General features: G+C 40.3%; 1 protein-coding gene across 1 annotated transcript; it reads right to left on the bottom strand.

Moving 5' to 3' along the window:
* Window positions 1-212: 212 nt before the first annotated feature.
* LOC131839797 (cationic amino acid transporter 3-like) lies at window positions 213-4,467 on the bottom strand. Its single transcript, XM_059187514.1, is given in 3 exon segments — window positions 213-520; window positions 523-1,311; window positions 3,723-4,467. Coding segments are annotated over 3 exon segments (1,842 nt in total).
* Between the last annotated feature and the right edge of the window lie 9,211 nt (window positions 4,468-13,678).

The raw sequence follows: 13,678 nt of genomic DNA, 5'->3' as shown, positions 1-13,678 counted from the left end.
ATGCTCCCTTTTAAAGAGGCAGTAGGCTGTCATAGACACAGTTGAAAGTGGACAATTTTTTAAAAAGGAGAAAGAGCAAGGCACATCCTCACTTTACCATAAATAAGGTGAACATCGACACCTAAATCCCTTGGGAGGCCTAGTTCTCCATGTGCAAATGGTACTCCCCATTATTGCATAGGGGAACCAGATGGCACTCAGGCATGATAATGTCAAAACAAACATGTACTGACACTGCTGAGTTCAAGCTCTATAGAGCATGACCCCTTAAGTGGGGTAGAGACCAGGCTTTGCCGGATGCCATAGCTGAAGTATAGAGCAAACCCAGTCAACATCCAGACACCAAATGTGGCCCAGGTGTCAGCTATCATCTGCATCATAAGGCAAACATTCACAAAGATGCTCAGGAGGGGAAGGAGAGGCACACCAGGGACATTAAAGGGCAGGGAAGTGGAGGTCTGTGGCTGTCTCCAGATGACCCCAGTAGTCCTAGTGATGAGCACAAGGGGCAGCACAACATGGTGATCGGCACTGGGTCTCCAGAAAGCAGACCTGGCCAGTGGACCAGCACCAGGCAGAGGAGAGTCAGCAGCAGAATAAGCAATGAAGAGAAAACACAGACAATCTGGCCAGAGAGTGGAGTGGGGGTGAGGCTGCCTGGGAAAAATAGTTCCTGTAAACTCAGCTTCTCCACTGCAGGTGTGGTCCCCTCCTGCATCTGTGCTACATTTCCCCCATTCTCTTACTGCACCTGTGCTTTATTTCCCCTATTCCTTCTCTCAGGCTGATACCTGAGGATGAGAACACAAAGAGCCACCAGGGAATAAGATATGAGGGTCCCAACTGACCTGAGGTCCAGAAGATCAGTGAGTCCAAAGAAGAATACCATGATTGCTGTGACAATGCCAAAGAACACAGTGGACATGATACAGGCATATATGCCAGTACGGATCCTGGCAAGAAAAGGGAACAGGAGGTGATCCTTTGCCATCATGTATATCATCCTACATATGGGGAACAAAAATCCCCAATAGATGCCAACGCAAATACTACAATAAATTGTAAAAGCTACAACATAGTAGGCAGGGACCCAGCCAATATGGATAAATGCCTCAGGAAATGTGCTCCCAGATCGAAGCTGGTAGTAAGGAACCATGAGTGTAAGTGGTGCAGAGACACCAAAATACAACAAAAAGCAGATGAGCAGTGAAACCACAATGCCCTTGGGGATAGAACACCTGGGACTGTGTGATTCTTTGACTCTGGCAACAATAATGCTGAAACCTACAAATGCATAAAAACAAGTAGCTGTAAGGAAATGGTCCAATTTCATTTTTCTGCATGTGGCTGTCCAATTTTCCCAGCACCATTTATTGAAAAGGCTGTCTTTTTTCCATTGGACATTCTTTCCTGCTTTGTCGAAGATTAGTTGACCATAGAGTTGAGGGTCTATTTCTGGGCTCTCTATTCTGTTCCATTGATCTATGTGTCTGTTTTTGTGCCAGTACCATGCTGTCTTGATGATGACAGCTTTGTAATAGAGCTTGAAGTCCGGAATTGTGATGCCACCAACGTTGGCTTTCTTTTTCAATATCCCTTTGGCTATTCGAGGTCTTTTCTGGTTCCATATAAATTTTAGCATTATTTGTTCCATTTCTTTGAAAAAGATGGATGGTACTTTGATAGGAATTGCATTAAATGTGTAGATTGCTTTAGGTAGCATAGACATTTTCACAATATTTATTCTTCCAATCCAGGAGCATGGAACATTTTTCCATTTCTTTGTGTCTTCCTCAATTTCTTTCATGAGTACTTTATAGTTTTCTGAGTATAGATTCTGTGTCTCTTTGGTTAGGTTTATTCCTAGGTATCTTATGGTTTTGGATGCAATTGTAAATGGGATTGACTCCTTAATATCTCTTTCTTCTGTCTTGCTGTTGGTGTAGAGAAATGCAACTGATTTCTGTGCATTGATTTTACATCCTGACACTTTACTGAATTCCTGTATAAGTTTTAGCAGTTTTGGAGTGGAGTCTTTCGGGCTTTCCACATATAGTATCATATCATCTGTGAAGAGTGATAATTTGACTTCTTCTTTGCCGATTTGGATGCCTTTAATTTCCTTTTGTTGTCTGATTGCTGAGGCTAGGACCTCTAGTACTATGTTGAATAGCAGTGGTGATAATGGACATCCCTGCCGTGTTCCTGACCTTAGCGGAAAAGCTTTCAGTTTTTCTCCATTGAGAATGATATTTGCGGTGGGTTTTTCATAGATGGCTTTGATGATATTGAGGTATGTGCCCTCTATCCCTATACTTTGAAGAGTTTTGATCAGGAAGGGATGTTGTACTTTGTCAAATGCTTTTTCAGCATCTATTGAGAGTATCATATGGTTCTTGTTCTTTCTTTTATTGATGTGTTGTATCACATTGACTGATTTGCGGATGAAATTGGACCATTTCCTTACACCACACACAAAAATAGACTCAAAATGGATGAAGGACCTCAATGTACGAAAGGAATCCATCAAAATCCTTGAGGAGAACACGGGCAGCAACCTCTTCGACCTCTGCCGCAGCAACATCTTCCTAGGAACAACGCAAAAGGCAAGGGAAGCAAGGGAAAAAATGAACTACTGGGATTTCATCAAGATCAAAAGCTTTTGCACAGCAAAGGAAACAGTTAACAAAATCAAAAGACAACTGACAGAATGGGAGAAGATATTTGCAAACGACATATCAGATAAAGGACTAGTGTCCAGAATCTATAAAGAACTTAGCAAACTCAACACCCAAAGAACAAATAATCCAATCAAGAAATGGGCAGAGGACATGAACAGACATTTCTGCAAAGAAGACATCCAGATGGCCAACAGACACATGAAAAAGTGCTCCATATCACTCGGCATCAGGGAAATACAAATCAAAGCCACAATGAGATATCACCTCACACCAGTCAGAATGGCTAAAATCAACAAGTCAGGAAATGACAGATGCTGGCGAGGATGCGGAGAAAGGGGAACCCTCCTACACTGTTGGTGGGAATGCAAGCTGGTGCAGCCATTCTGGAAAACAGCATGGAGGTTCCTCAAAATGTTGAAAATAGAACTGCCCTATGACCCAGCAATTGCACTATTGGGTATTTACCCTAAAGATACAAATGTAGTGATCCAAAGGGGCACATGCACCCGAATGTTTATAGCAGCAATGTCCACAATAGCCAAACTATGGAAAGAACCTAGATGTCCATAAACAGATGAATGGATCAAGAAGATGTGGTATATATACACAATGGAATACTATGCAGCCATCAAAAGAAATGAAATCTTGCCATTTGCAACAACATGGATGGAACTAGAGCGTATCATGCTTAGCGAAATAAGTCAAGCAGAGAAAGACAACTATCATATGATCTCCCTGATATGAGGAAGTGGTGATGCAACATGGAGGCTTAAGTGGGTAGAAGAAGAATAAATGAAACAAGATGGGATTGGGAGGGAGACAAACCATAAGTGACTCTTAATCTCACAAAACAAACTGAGGGTTGCTGGGGGGAGGGGGTTTGGGAGAAGGGGGTGGGATTATGGACATTGGGGAGGGTATGTGATTTGGTGAGTGCTGTGAAGTGTGTAAACCTGGTGATTCACAGACCTGTACCCCTGGGGATAAAAATATATGTTTATAAAAAATAAAAAATTAAAAAAAAAAAAAACCAAGTAGCTGATCCACGGAGAATTCCCTGGAAGCCAAAAGGCATGAATCCTCCAGAGCCCAGAGGGCCCAAACTAGAGGTATCATTGAGTCTGGCCTTTATGTAGTCCTCTTCTGTGAGCTTCCAGTTGTGCAGGTCCCCCTTAATGAAGCCAGAGATGATGACAAAACCAAGTACCAAAAGTGTCACTAATGTGAACATTTTGAAAACTATGTAGTACTCATGAGATCTCAGATTTTGAATTTCTGTGAGCAACAACAGAAGAACCACAGCAAAGTAGCCTAGATTGTCTGCAAAGACTTGGGGAGCATGTTGTGAAATGCTCTCATGCTGGGTCTCAGAGATCCAGTTCCCAATCAGATTGTCAAAAGTTAATATCCATGTGTGAACCACAATGAATGCATCAGCAACAAAGGAGAGGGTGAGGTTCCAGCCAGTGATGAAGGCCCAGATTTTGCCTATAGTGACATAGGTGTAGAGATATGCCAAGCCAGAATGGGGAACCTGGGCACTAAGCTCTACATAACACAGTCCAGCCAACAATGAAGTTAAGCCATCCACCAAAAAGCAGATCACAATGGATGATCCTGCTTGATTACCAGTCACCTCATTAGCCAGGAAATATACACCTACACCCACTGTGCAGCCCACACCCAGGGCCACTAAATCCAGAGAGCTCAGTCTTCTGCCAAATTCAAACTCAACCCCCTTTTGCTCCAGCTTTTGGCCAAATCTGCGAAGTGCCTTACACAGCATTCTAGTGGGAATTGAGGAAGATTCTAAAGATCAGAGAGCTGTAGCAAGTTCAGGAAGTCAGGAGTGTTGGATCTGAATCAGTGAGACTTAGTTAAGCCAAGTTGGATAGGGGTTGCCACAGTCCTTTGCTCAGGCTTCAGAGCTGCTGCTTCATATTTCATCTGGTACATGTTATCCTTCCATAGTTTCTAGGGAAATAATAAATATTTCCTGAACAATGATGTTCAACCAACCATCCAAAATTCTCATGTAACTTGTTGCAGCCCAAGTATCACAGAAACTGACACCAAAAGACCTATAGGAAAACAAATCCTACTTTCCCACCAGAAAAAGTACCAAATACCTCCCAACAGTCTGTTTTTTTAATTACATCAGACCTGGGCTGGTGTGAAGAGTTGAACTCTCAACTGACTGCGTCATCTAGGCACCCCAACATTTTTTTTTTTTTACACACCACATGACATAATCCCATTTGAGTTCATAAGTGATGTAGTTTCATGTACTAATTAACTGGTAAGACACAACAGGACATGATGGTATTGTGCAAGAATTCAAATGCAGGATGTGTGTGCAGTGCTTGAGTTATGACACATTAACTCATGGACTGGAGACCTTCTTGCAATTACAGACCCATATTTTATATATTGTCAGGGTTGAAAATACATACTTATCTCTCAATCTTAAACTCTTAGACCCAGATACTGGGTTTGATGTCACCTTGACCCCCTTTCTCCTCATTCTGCATCATTCACTTAGCTATAGTGATGACAAAGAACATACCGTTCACTCCTTTCCTTTCCTACCGAGGCCTACAGGGGCACTGTGAACCCAGAGGAGGAGGAAGAAAGGGGCAAAGCCTTCATTACTACCTGCAGGAAGGAGAGGGCCAGGTTGCCTGGGAAGGAAACACTGGAGAGATGGGGTCAGCAGTCAACACTGGATTGGTGACTGAGAAGGGAAAGGAGGCAAAAAGGCTGTTTTGTGAATTCTGACATTCAATAAACCTCACCCAAAGCAGCCAGACAAAAATTCACTACCTTTTTCATATTCATAGTTATGACAGAAAAGTTATGACAGGGAGAAAAGAAGTCACCTAGCTCAGGGGTTCACAACCTAAACAGTTCCTCTGTCTCCTCCCTCCCTAGGTTCCAGCTGAGAAGTTGAGCTCACCTCTGCAGACAGTCTCCTCACTGGCCACACTGTATTCAGACACACCCTGCACCATCTGTGATATCAGCTGTTAGGGTCTCGAGAGACTGCCCTGCTCTGTGAGCTTGTATTAAAATGCTAATATGTAACACCTTATGAATTCTTCACAAGGAGTTATTTTTAACACATTCAAACTGTTATCTGAATCTTTTCTTAAAGAAATAATCCTGCATGTGGTTCACTCTTCCTCCTCCTCCCATGCCGCTCTTCAAATGACTCCTTACTTGATGACCCCTTCAATGACCCCTTACTCTAGGGGAACAAGGTTTTGGATGAACAATTCACAGCAATGCTCAGGAAATGGGTAATACAAAAAAGAGAAAACAAACTCATGCAGGCCCTACTCTCCTCCCTACTCAGGCTTTGGTTTTGAGAGAATTTTAGGAAATGTCAGAGGTCTTTTTTTTTTTTTTTTTTGTCAGAGGTTTTTAAATACAGAAATATCAAGTCAAAATTAGAAGGGCTACTCTAATATAGATGATCTAAAGGAACCCTTGGGCTAGGGGCCAGACCTTCTGTCTACAAATCCATCTAGGCTTCTTATCTGCCACTCACCAGTTCCAATGTTATAATTTACAAATAAGCACAAGATAGATAAGAAAGGTCAATTCTTAACTTATAGAATCTTTCTATACTATTTGAGGTGTCTCCAACCTACAACCAGTCTTCAAACCCTTCCATGGCTCCATACTGCCTTTCCTTGACAATCCTTCCTTCCTTTATATTCTGACTTGTGTTTACTCCTCCAGCTTCATCTCCTGCCCAGTTCCTGCTTCAGCTGTGAAATTTGGCACTCACCCTGTTTCCTGGCCTCTAATACATTCTTGATCCCTTTGCTTTGTTACCCCCACTTCTCTTTCAGTTCCCAGCTCATCATTTGCTTCCAAGAAGAGGAACCTTATGTTCTCCTACCTGTGTGCTCTCATAGCACTGGGCTTCCCCCATATGCCAATGATCTTAATGTATCCAAATTCCAGGCCAGCTGCCTTTCTCCTCCATCAGACTGTGAGGTAGGTTCTCAATAAATAGTTGTTGAACAAATGACCATGCTGAGAAAAAAAAAAAAAAAACCTTAAAAAGGCCATAATTCAGAAGTCCTATGTAGTAGATATTGAGAAACATACTTTGCAGCCAAGCAACCTTTATAAACTTGGCTTAGGTAAAGATATATATTATATTACTTTCATTGTGGAAGGTGAGCAAAATGGATAGTGTGAAAGGGAAAACAAGTTTAGGGTGGTAGAGCCCTTTTTGCACATCATTCATGGCAGGTATAACCACACATAAGTGATAAAGACTTATTTGCCTTTGAGGACACTTGTTTTAAAATATCAGACAGCCAAATACCTATGCCCAGTTAGAGAATCCCTACTTTTTGGAAAGCATCATGCTCAGACTCTATGTTCTAGATAGGATGCCCTAGTCAGAGGTTCTCACTTTGGGGGACAGAGGAAGGCATAATGAAGACAACTGGAGACATTTTCAAACTTCAGATCCTCTCCCTCTGGAGATACTTGTCCATTAGCCCTGTACTTTCCAGGACTGCTCTAAACCACCCCAAGAAAAAATTGCCCTCAAGTTCAAGGGGAAGAGATTCTAAGATCTTCCTTCACAGGAAGGTAGCACAATTGAGTAGTGAGGAGTAAGGTTCTGCAGGTATAATGTTCATGTTCATATCACACCTCAACCTCACACCCAGTGACTCTGGTTAAATTAGTTTACCTCTTGGAGATTTAGTTCCCACAATAGTCAAATGGGAGTGAAGGCAAATCCCTCACAGGGCAGCTATGAGAAGTAAGTGCAATGATGTCTGTAAGTACATAGCTCAGTACCTAGCAAATGATATGGAACTAATATCATCTACCTAGTACTTAATATTGAAATCTGGTCCAAAATAACCAAACATTGAAAATCAACCACTCTTTATAAATGTGCAGGCTGAAAATCATCCACTAAAACTTGAGCTTATTAGCTAGAATTCGTGAGGCAATTAAAACAATTTTATTTCATATGATTCACCTTGAAATGCTAAGGACTCTTGTTAGACACCCTCATCCATCCTGGTGCTAACACACTGAGGTTCCTATGCTTACTGCGTTTCAAAAGACATTGAAAGATGCAAGGATCAATATCATCATCATCATCATCATCATCATCATCATCATCACCATCTTTGTCTAGAGATGCCTCATCTGGAACAAGCAGTGCTGAGTACTATAGATATAAGAAAAATGAACACTTGGTCAGAAATGCTGGATGTGAGCACTGGCCCTTCCTCATGACTACATGAACTTGGGTAATTTGCTTAATCTCTCTAAGCCTCAGTCTTCTCATCCACTAGGAACCTTACTTGAACTCCCACACTGGTTCAACATGAGAATTCAATAAGAAGACACAAACTAATACACACAGCTGGTGAGAGTGTCACTGGGGCACCATCCTGAAGCACAATCTTTGTGGAATTTAAAAATGCATACACAATAGGGCACTGTAGTGGTTGAATGGGTGAAGGTACCTAAAATAGGTATAGAATATGGACTGAAAGAGCATTTGCTAAATACACTAAAGCAAATGCCTGCAGTGAGGAGGGGAAATGAGATAAAGATGAAAAAGGAAAATAAAATGAATTGAAAAGGGGCCTGACAGGAAGTGATGGTGCAAACACGCCTACTGAGGGAGGGACTGACTCCAATCTGCATTGCAGGTTCAACAAAGTAATTTCAGGAGATAATCCTGTGAGAGGACCCGGTACAGAGCCTGATGAATGACAGGCATTCAGTAGATTTAAACTGAAGGGGAAAGAGAATGCCATAATGGTCAAGATAAGGAGAAAACAAAGAAGGAACACCTGTGAGAAATAGGGTGAAGAACTGTGATGATGGGGCATCTGTCCCACGAGTTCCCTCTGAACCCATTTCCCTTTTCCTAATTCCTCTCTTTCCTTCAGCCCCTTCGACTGTCTTTGGAGGCTCCTGTAGTTGGCACTAATGATGCTTCTGTCAGGTTTCTCCCTGGGAACCCAACCCCAGCCACCTACCACTCAACAAAGAGTACAACAATGGTTCTTAACATTTGTTAAATCACAGACACATTTGATAATAGTTACCTCCAAAAATGTCATACATATTTTTAAAAATTGTTATTTATTTTTTAAATTTCTTTTCAGTGTTCCAGAATTCATTGTTTATGCACCACATCCAGTGCTCCATGCAATACATGCCCTCCATAATATCCACTACCAGGCTCACCCAACCTCCCACCCAGCTCCCCTCCAAAACCCTCAGCTTGTTTCTCAGAGTCCACAGTCTCTCTTGGTTCTTCTCTCCTTCCAATTTCTCCCAACTCCCTTCTCCTCTCCATCTCCCCATGTCCTCTGTGTTATTCCTTATGCTCCACGCCTAAGCAAAATCATTCTAACTGGTTTCAGGTGGTATCTCAATATGGTTTTGATTTGAATCTGGAACAAACAGCTTAGAAGACATGAAAACAGAATTAAGGAAATAAATAATGCCATGAAACATTCCAATGTCAGAATTATTGGGATCCCTGAGAGGGTGGAGAAAGAGAGAAAACTAGAAGATACAGTTGAACAAATTCTGAATGAAAATTTTCCCAGTCTGGAGAATGGAACAAATGTTCATGTCCTAGAGGCAGAAAGAACACCCACCAAGATCAACAAATCTAGAAAGACATCAAGACACTTAATTGTGAAACTCTCAAATCATAATTTTAGAGCTTCTGAGGGCAGTTGGGGGGAAAAGATTACTTACATACAGCAGAAGGTCCATCAAAATAATGTCAGACCTGTCCACAGAAATCTGGCAAGCCAGAAAGGGCTGGCAAGGCATATTCAGGGCGCTAAACGAGAAGAACATGAAGCCAAGAATACTTTATCCAGCAAGGCTGACATTCAAAATGGATAGATAAAGAGCTTCCAAGCCAGGCAACATTTAAAAGAGTATGTGACCACCAAGTTCACAGTACAAGAAATATTAAGGGGCTTCTATAAAAGAAGAAAGAACTCAAGAGTGACATAGAACAGAAATTTACAGAGACAATCTATAGAAAAAAGGACTTCACAAGCAACATGATGTCAATAAAAATATAAATGCTCCCATAAAATGGCACAGGGTTGTAGACTGGATAAAACTATAGGACCTGTCCATATGCTGTCTACCAGAGACACAATTGGAACCTAAAGATACATCCAGACTGAAAGTGAAGGGATGGAGAACCATCTTTCATGCCAAGAGGCCTCAAAAGAAAGCTGGGGTAGTGTCTATCATATCAGATAAATTATATTTTAAACTAAAGACAGTAGTTAGATATAAAGAAGGACCCTACATCATTCTTAAAAGGTCTATCCACCAAGGAGATCCAACAATTGTAAATATTTATGTCCCCAATATGGGAGCAACCAACTACATAAGCCAACTGTTAAGCAAAATAAAGAGTCATATTGATGTGAATACATTAATAGTGGGGGACCTTAACACATAACTCTCAGTAATAAACAGATCATCCAAGCAGAAAATCAATAAAGAAACAAGGGCATTGAATGATACACTGGACCAGATGGACCACATAGATATATACAGAACATTTCACCCTAAAACAACAGAATACTCATTCTTCTTGAGTGCACATGAACCTTTCTCCAGAACAGACCACATACTGGGTCACAAATCAGGGCTCAACCATTGCCAAAATATTGAGGTTATTCCCTGCACATTCTCAAACCACAATGCTTTGAAACTGGAACTCAACCACAAGAAAAAGTTTGGAAGAAATTCAAACACTTGTAAGCTAAAGATCCCTCTGTTTAAGAATGTTTGGATCAACCTGGAAATCAAAGAAGAACTTAAACAATTCATGGAAACTAAGGAGAATGAAGACACATCGGTCCAAAACCTATGGGTTATAGCAAAGGCAGTCCTAAGAGGGAAATACATAGCCATCCAGGGCTCACTAAAAAAAAAAAAAAAAAAAAAAAAAAAAAGGGAAAATCCAGGATACACCAGATCTTTTTACACCTTAAAGAACTGGAAAATCAACAATAAATTAAGCCAACACCCCCCCCCACACACACACACACAAGAAGGGAAGTAATCAAGATTAGAGCAGAGATCAATGAGATAGAAACTAGAGATATAGTAGAACACATGAACAAAACTGGAAGCTCCTTCTTTAAAAGAATCAATAAACCACTGGCCAAAATAATCCAAAAGAAAAAGGAGAGGACCCAAATTAATAAAATCATGAATAAAAGGGGAGAGATCACGAGTAACACCAAGGAAATAAAAACAACCAACCGAAATTATTATCGACAGTTATATGCCAATAAGTTAAGCAACCTAAAAGAAATGGATGCATACCTGGAAACCTATAAACTTCCAAGACTGAATCAGGAAGAAACTGACAACTTGAATAGACCAATATCTAGCAATGAGATTGAAGCAGTGATCAAAAACCTCCTAAAAAACAAGAGCCCAGGACCTGCTGGATTCTCTGGTGAATTCAACCAAACATTCAAAGAAGAAATAATACCTATTCTCCTGAAGCTGTTTCAAAAGATAGAAACAGAAGGAAGACTCCCAGACTCTTTCTATGAAGCCAACATTACCTTGATCCCCAAACCAGGCAAAGACCCCACCAAAAAGGAGAATTTCAGACCAATATCCATGATGAATATGGACACCAAGATTCTCAACAAAAACCTACCTAATAGGATCTAACAGTACATTAAAAAGAATATCCACCATGACCAGGTAGAATTTATCCCTGGGATACAAGGGTGGTTCAACATTTGCAAATCAATCAATGTGATAGAACAAATCAGTGAGAGAAGCGAGAAGAACCACATGGTCCTCTCAATTGATGCAGAAAAATCATTTGACAAAAATATAGTATCTATTTCTGATCAAAACTCTTCAAAGTATAGGGATAGAGGGAACATTCCTCAGTTTCACAAAATCGACCTATGAAAAACCCACAGCGAATATCATTCTCAACAGGAAAAAGCTGACAGCCTTCCTTTTGAGATCAGAAACACAACAAGGATGCCCACTCTCACCACTCTTGTTCAACATAGTACTAGAAGTCCTAGCAACAGCAATCAGACAACAAAAAGAAATAAAAAGTATTAAAAAAAAAAAGAAATAAATAAAAAGTATTCAAATTGGCAAAGAAGAAGTCAAACCTCTCTCCTTGCAGATGACATGATACTTTTTATGGAAAACTCAAAAGACTCCACCCCCAAACTACTAGAACTCATACAGCAATTCAGCAACATGGCAGGATACAAAGTCAATGTACAGAAATCAGTGGCTTTCTTATACACTAACAATGAAATTACAGAAAGGGGAATTAGAGAATCGATTCCATTGACTATAGCACCAAGAACCATAAGATACCTGGGAATAAACCCAACCAAACAGGTAAAGGGTCTGTACTGGAGGAACTACAGAACACTCATGAAAGAAATTGAAGAAGACACAAAAAGATGGAAAAGCATTCCATGCTAATGTATCAGAAGAATAAACATTGTTAAAATGTCTATACTGCTTAGAGCAATCTATACTTTCAATGCCATCCCAATCAGAATTCCACTGGCATTTTTCAAAGTACTGGAACAATCTTAAAATTTGTATGGAACCAGAAGAGACCCCCCAAGTTGCTATGGAAATGTTGAAAAAAAAAAAAAACTGGGGGCATCACGTTGCCTGATTTCAAGCTTTACTACAAAGCTGTGATCACCAAGACAGCATGGTACTGGCAAAAAAAAAAAAAAAAACAGACACATAGACCAGTGGAACAGAGTATAGAGCCCAGATATGGACCCGTAACTCTATGGTCAACTAATCTTCGACAAAGCATGAAAAAATATAGAGTGGAAAAAAGACAGTCTTTTCAATAAATGGTATGGGAAAATTGGACAACTATGTGTAGAAGAATAAATCTTGACCATTCTCTTACACCACACACAAAAATTAACTCAAAACGGATAAAAGATCTCAACATGAAGCAGGAATCTATCAAAATCCTAAAGGAGAACATAAACAGTAATCTCTTCGACATCAGCCACAACAACATCTTTCAAGATATGTCTCCAAAGGCAAAGGAAACAAGTGTGAAAATTAACTTTTGGGATTTCATCAAGATCAAAAGTTTCTGCACAGCAAAGGAAACACTCAACAAAACAAAGAGGTATCCCACGGAATGGGAAAAGATATTCAAAGGGCTGATATCCAAGATCTATAAAGAACTCCTCAAACTCAATACACATAAAATAGATGACCACATAAAAAATGGGCAGAACAATGAATTCTGGAACACTAAAAAGAAATTAAATAAATAAATAAATAAATAAATAAAGATGGGCAGAAGACATGAGCAGACACTTCTCCAAAGAAGACATACAAATGGCTAACAGACACATGAAAAAATATCCATTATCACTAGCCATCAGGGAGATTCAGATCAAAACCACATTGAGATACCACCTTACACCAGTTAGAATGGCCAAAATTAACAAGATGGGAAACAACATGTGTTGGAGAGGATGTGGAGAAAGAGGAACTCTCTTACACTGTTGGTGGGAATGCAAGTTGGGGCAGCCACTTTGGAAAACAGTGTGGAGATTCCTCAAGAAATTAAAAATAGAGCTTCCCTATGACCTTGCAATTGCACTACTGGATATTTACCCTAAAGATACAGAGGTAGTGAAAAGAAGGGCCATCTGTACAGCAATGTTCATAGCAACAATGGCCACAGTTGCCAAACTGTGGAAAGAACCAAAATGCCCTTCAGTGGACGAATGGGTAAAGAAGATGTGGTCCATATATACTAGGGAGTACTATGATTTTATCAGAAAGGATGAATACCCAGCTTTTGTATCAACATGGACGGGACTGGAAGAGAGTATGCTGAGTGAAATAATTCAAGCAGAGAGTCAATAATCATATGGTTTCACTTACTTGTGGACCATAAGAAATAATATAGA

Source organism: Mustela lutreola, chromosome 8 (assembly GCF_030435805.1).
Source record: "Mustela lutreola isolate mMusLut2 chromosome 8, mMusLut2.pri, whole genome shotgun sequence".
Taxonomy (NCBI): Eukaryota; Metazoa; Chordata; class Mammalia; order Carnivora; family Mustelidae; genus Mustela; species Mustela lutreola.
The sequence above is the reverse complement of the archived record's forward strand: the minus strand, read 5'-3'. Positions and strand labels throughout refer to the sequence as shown.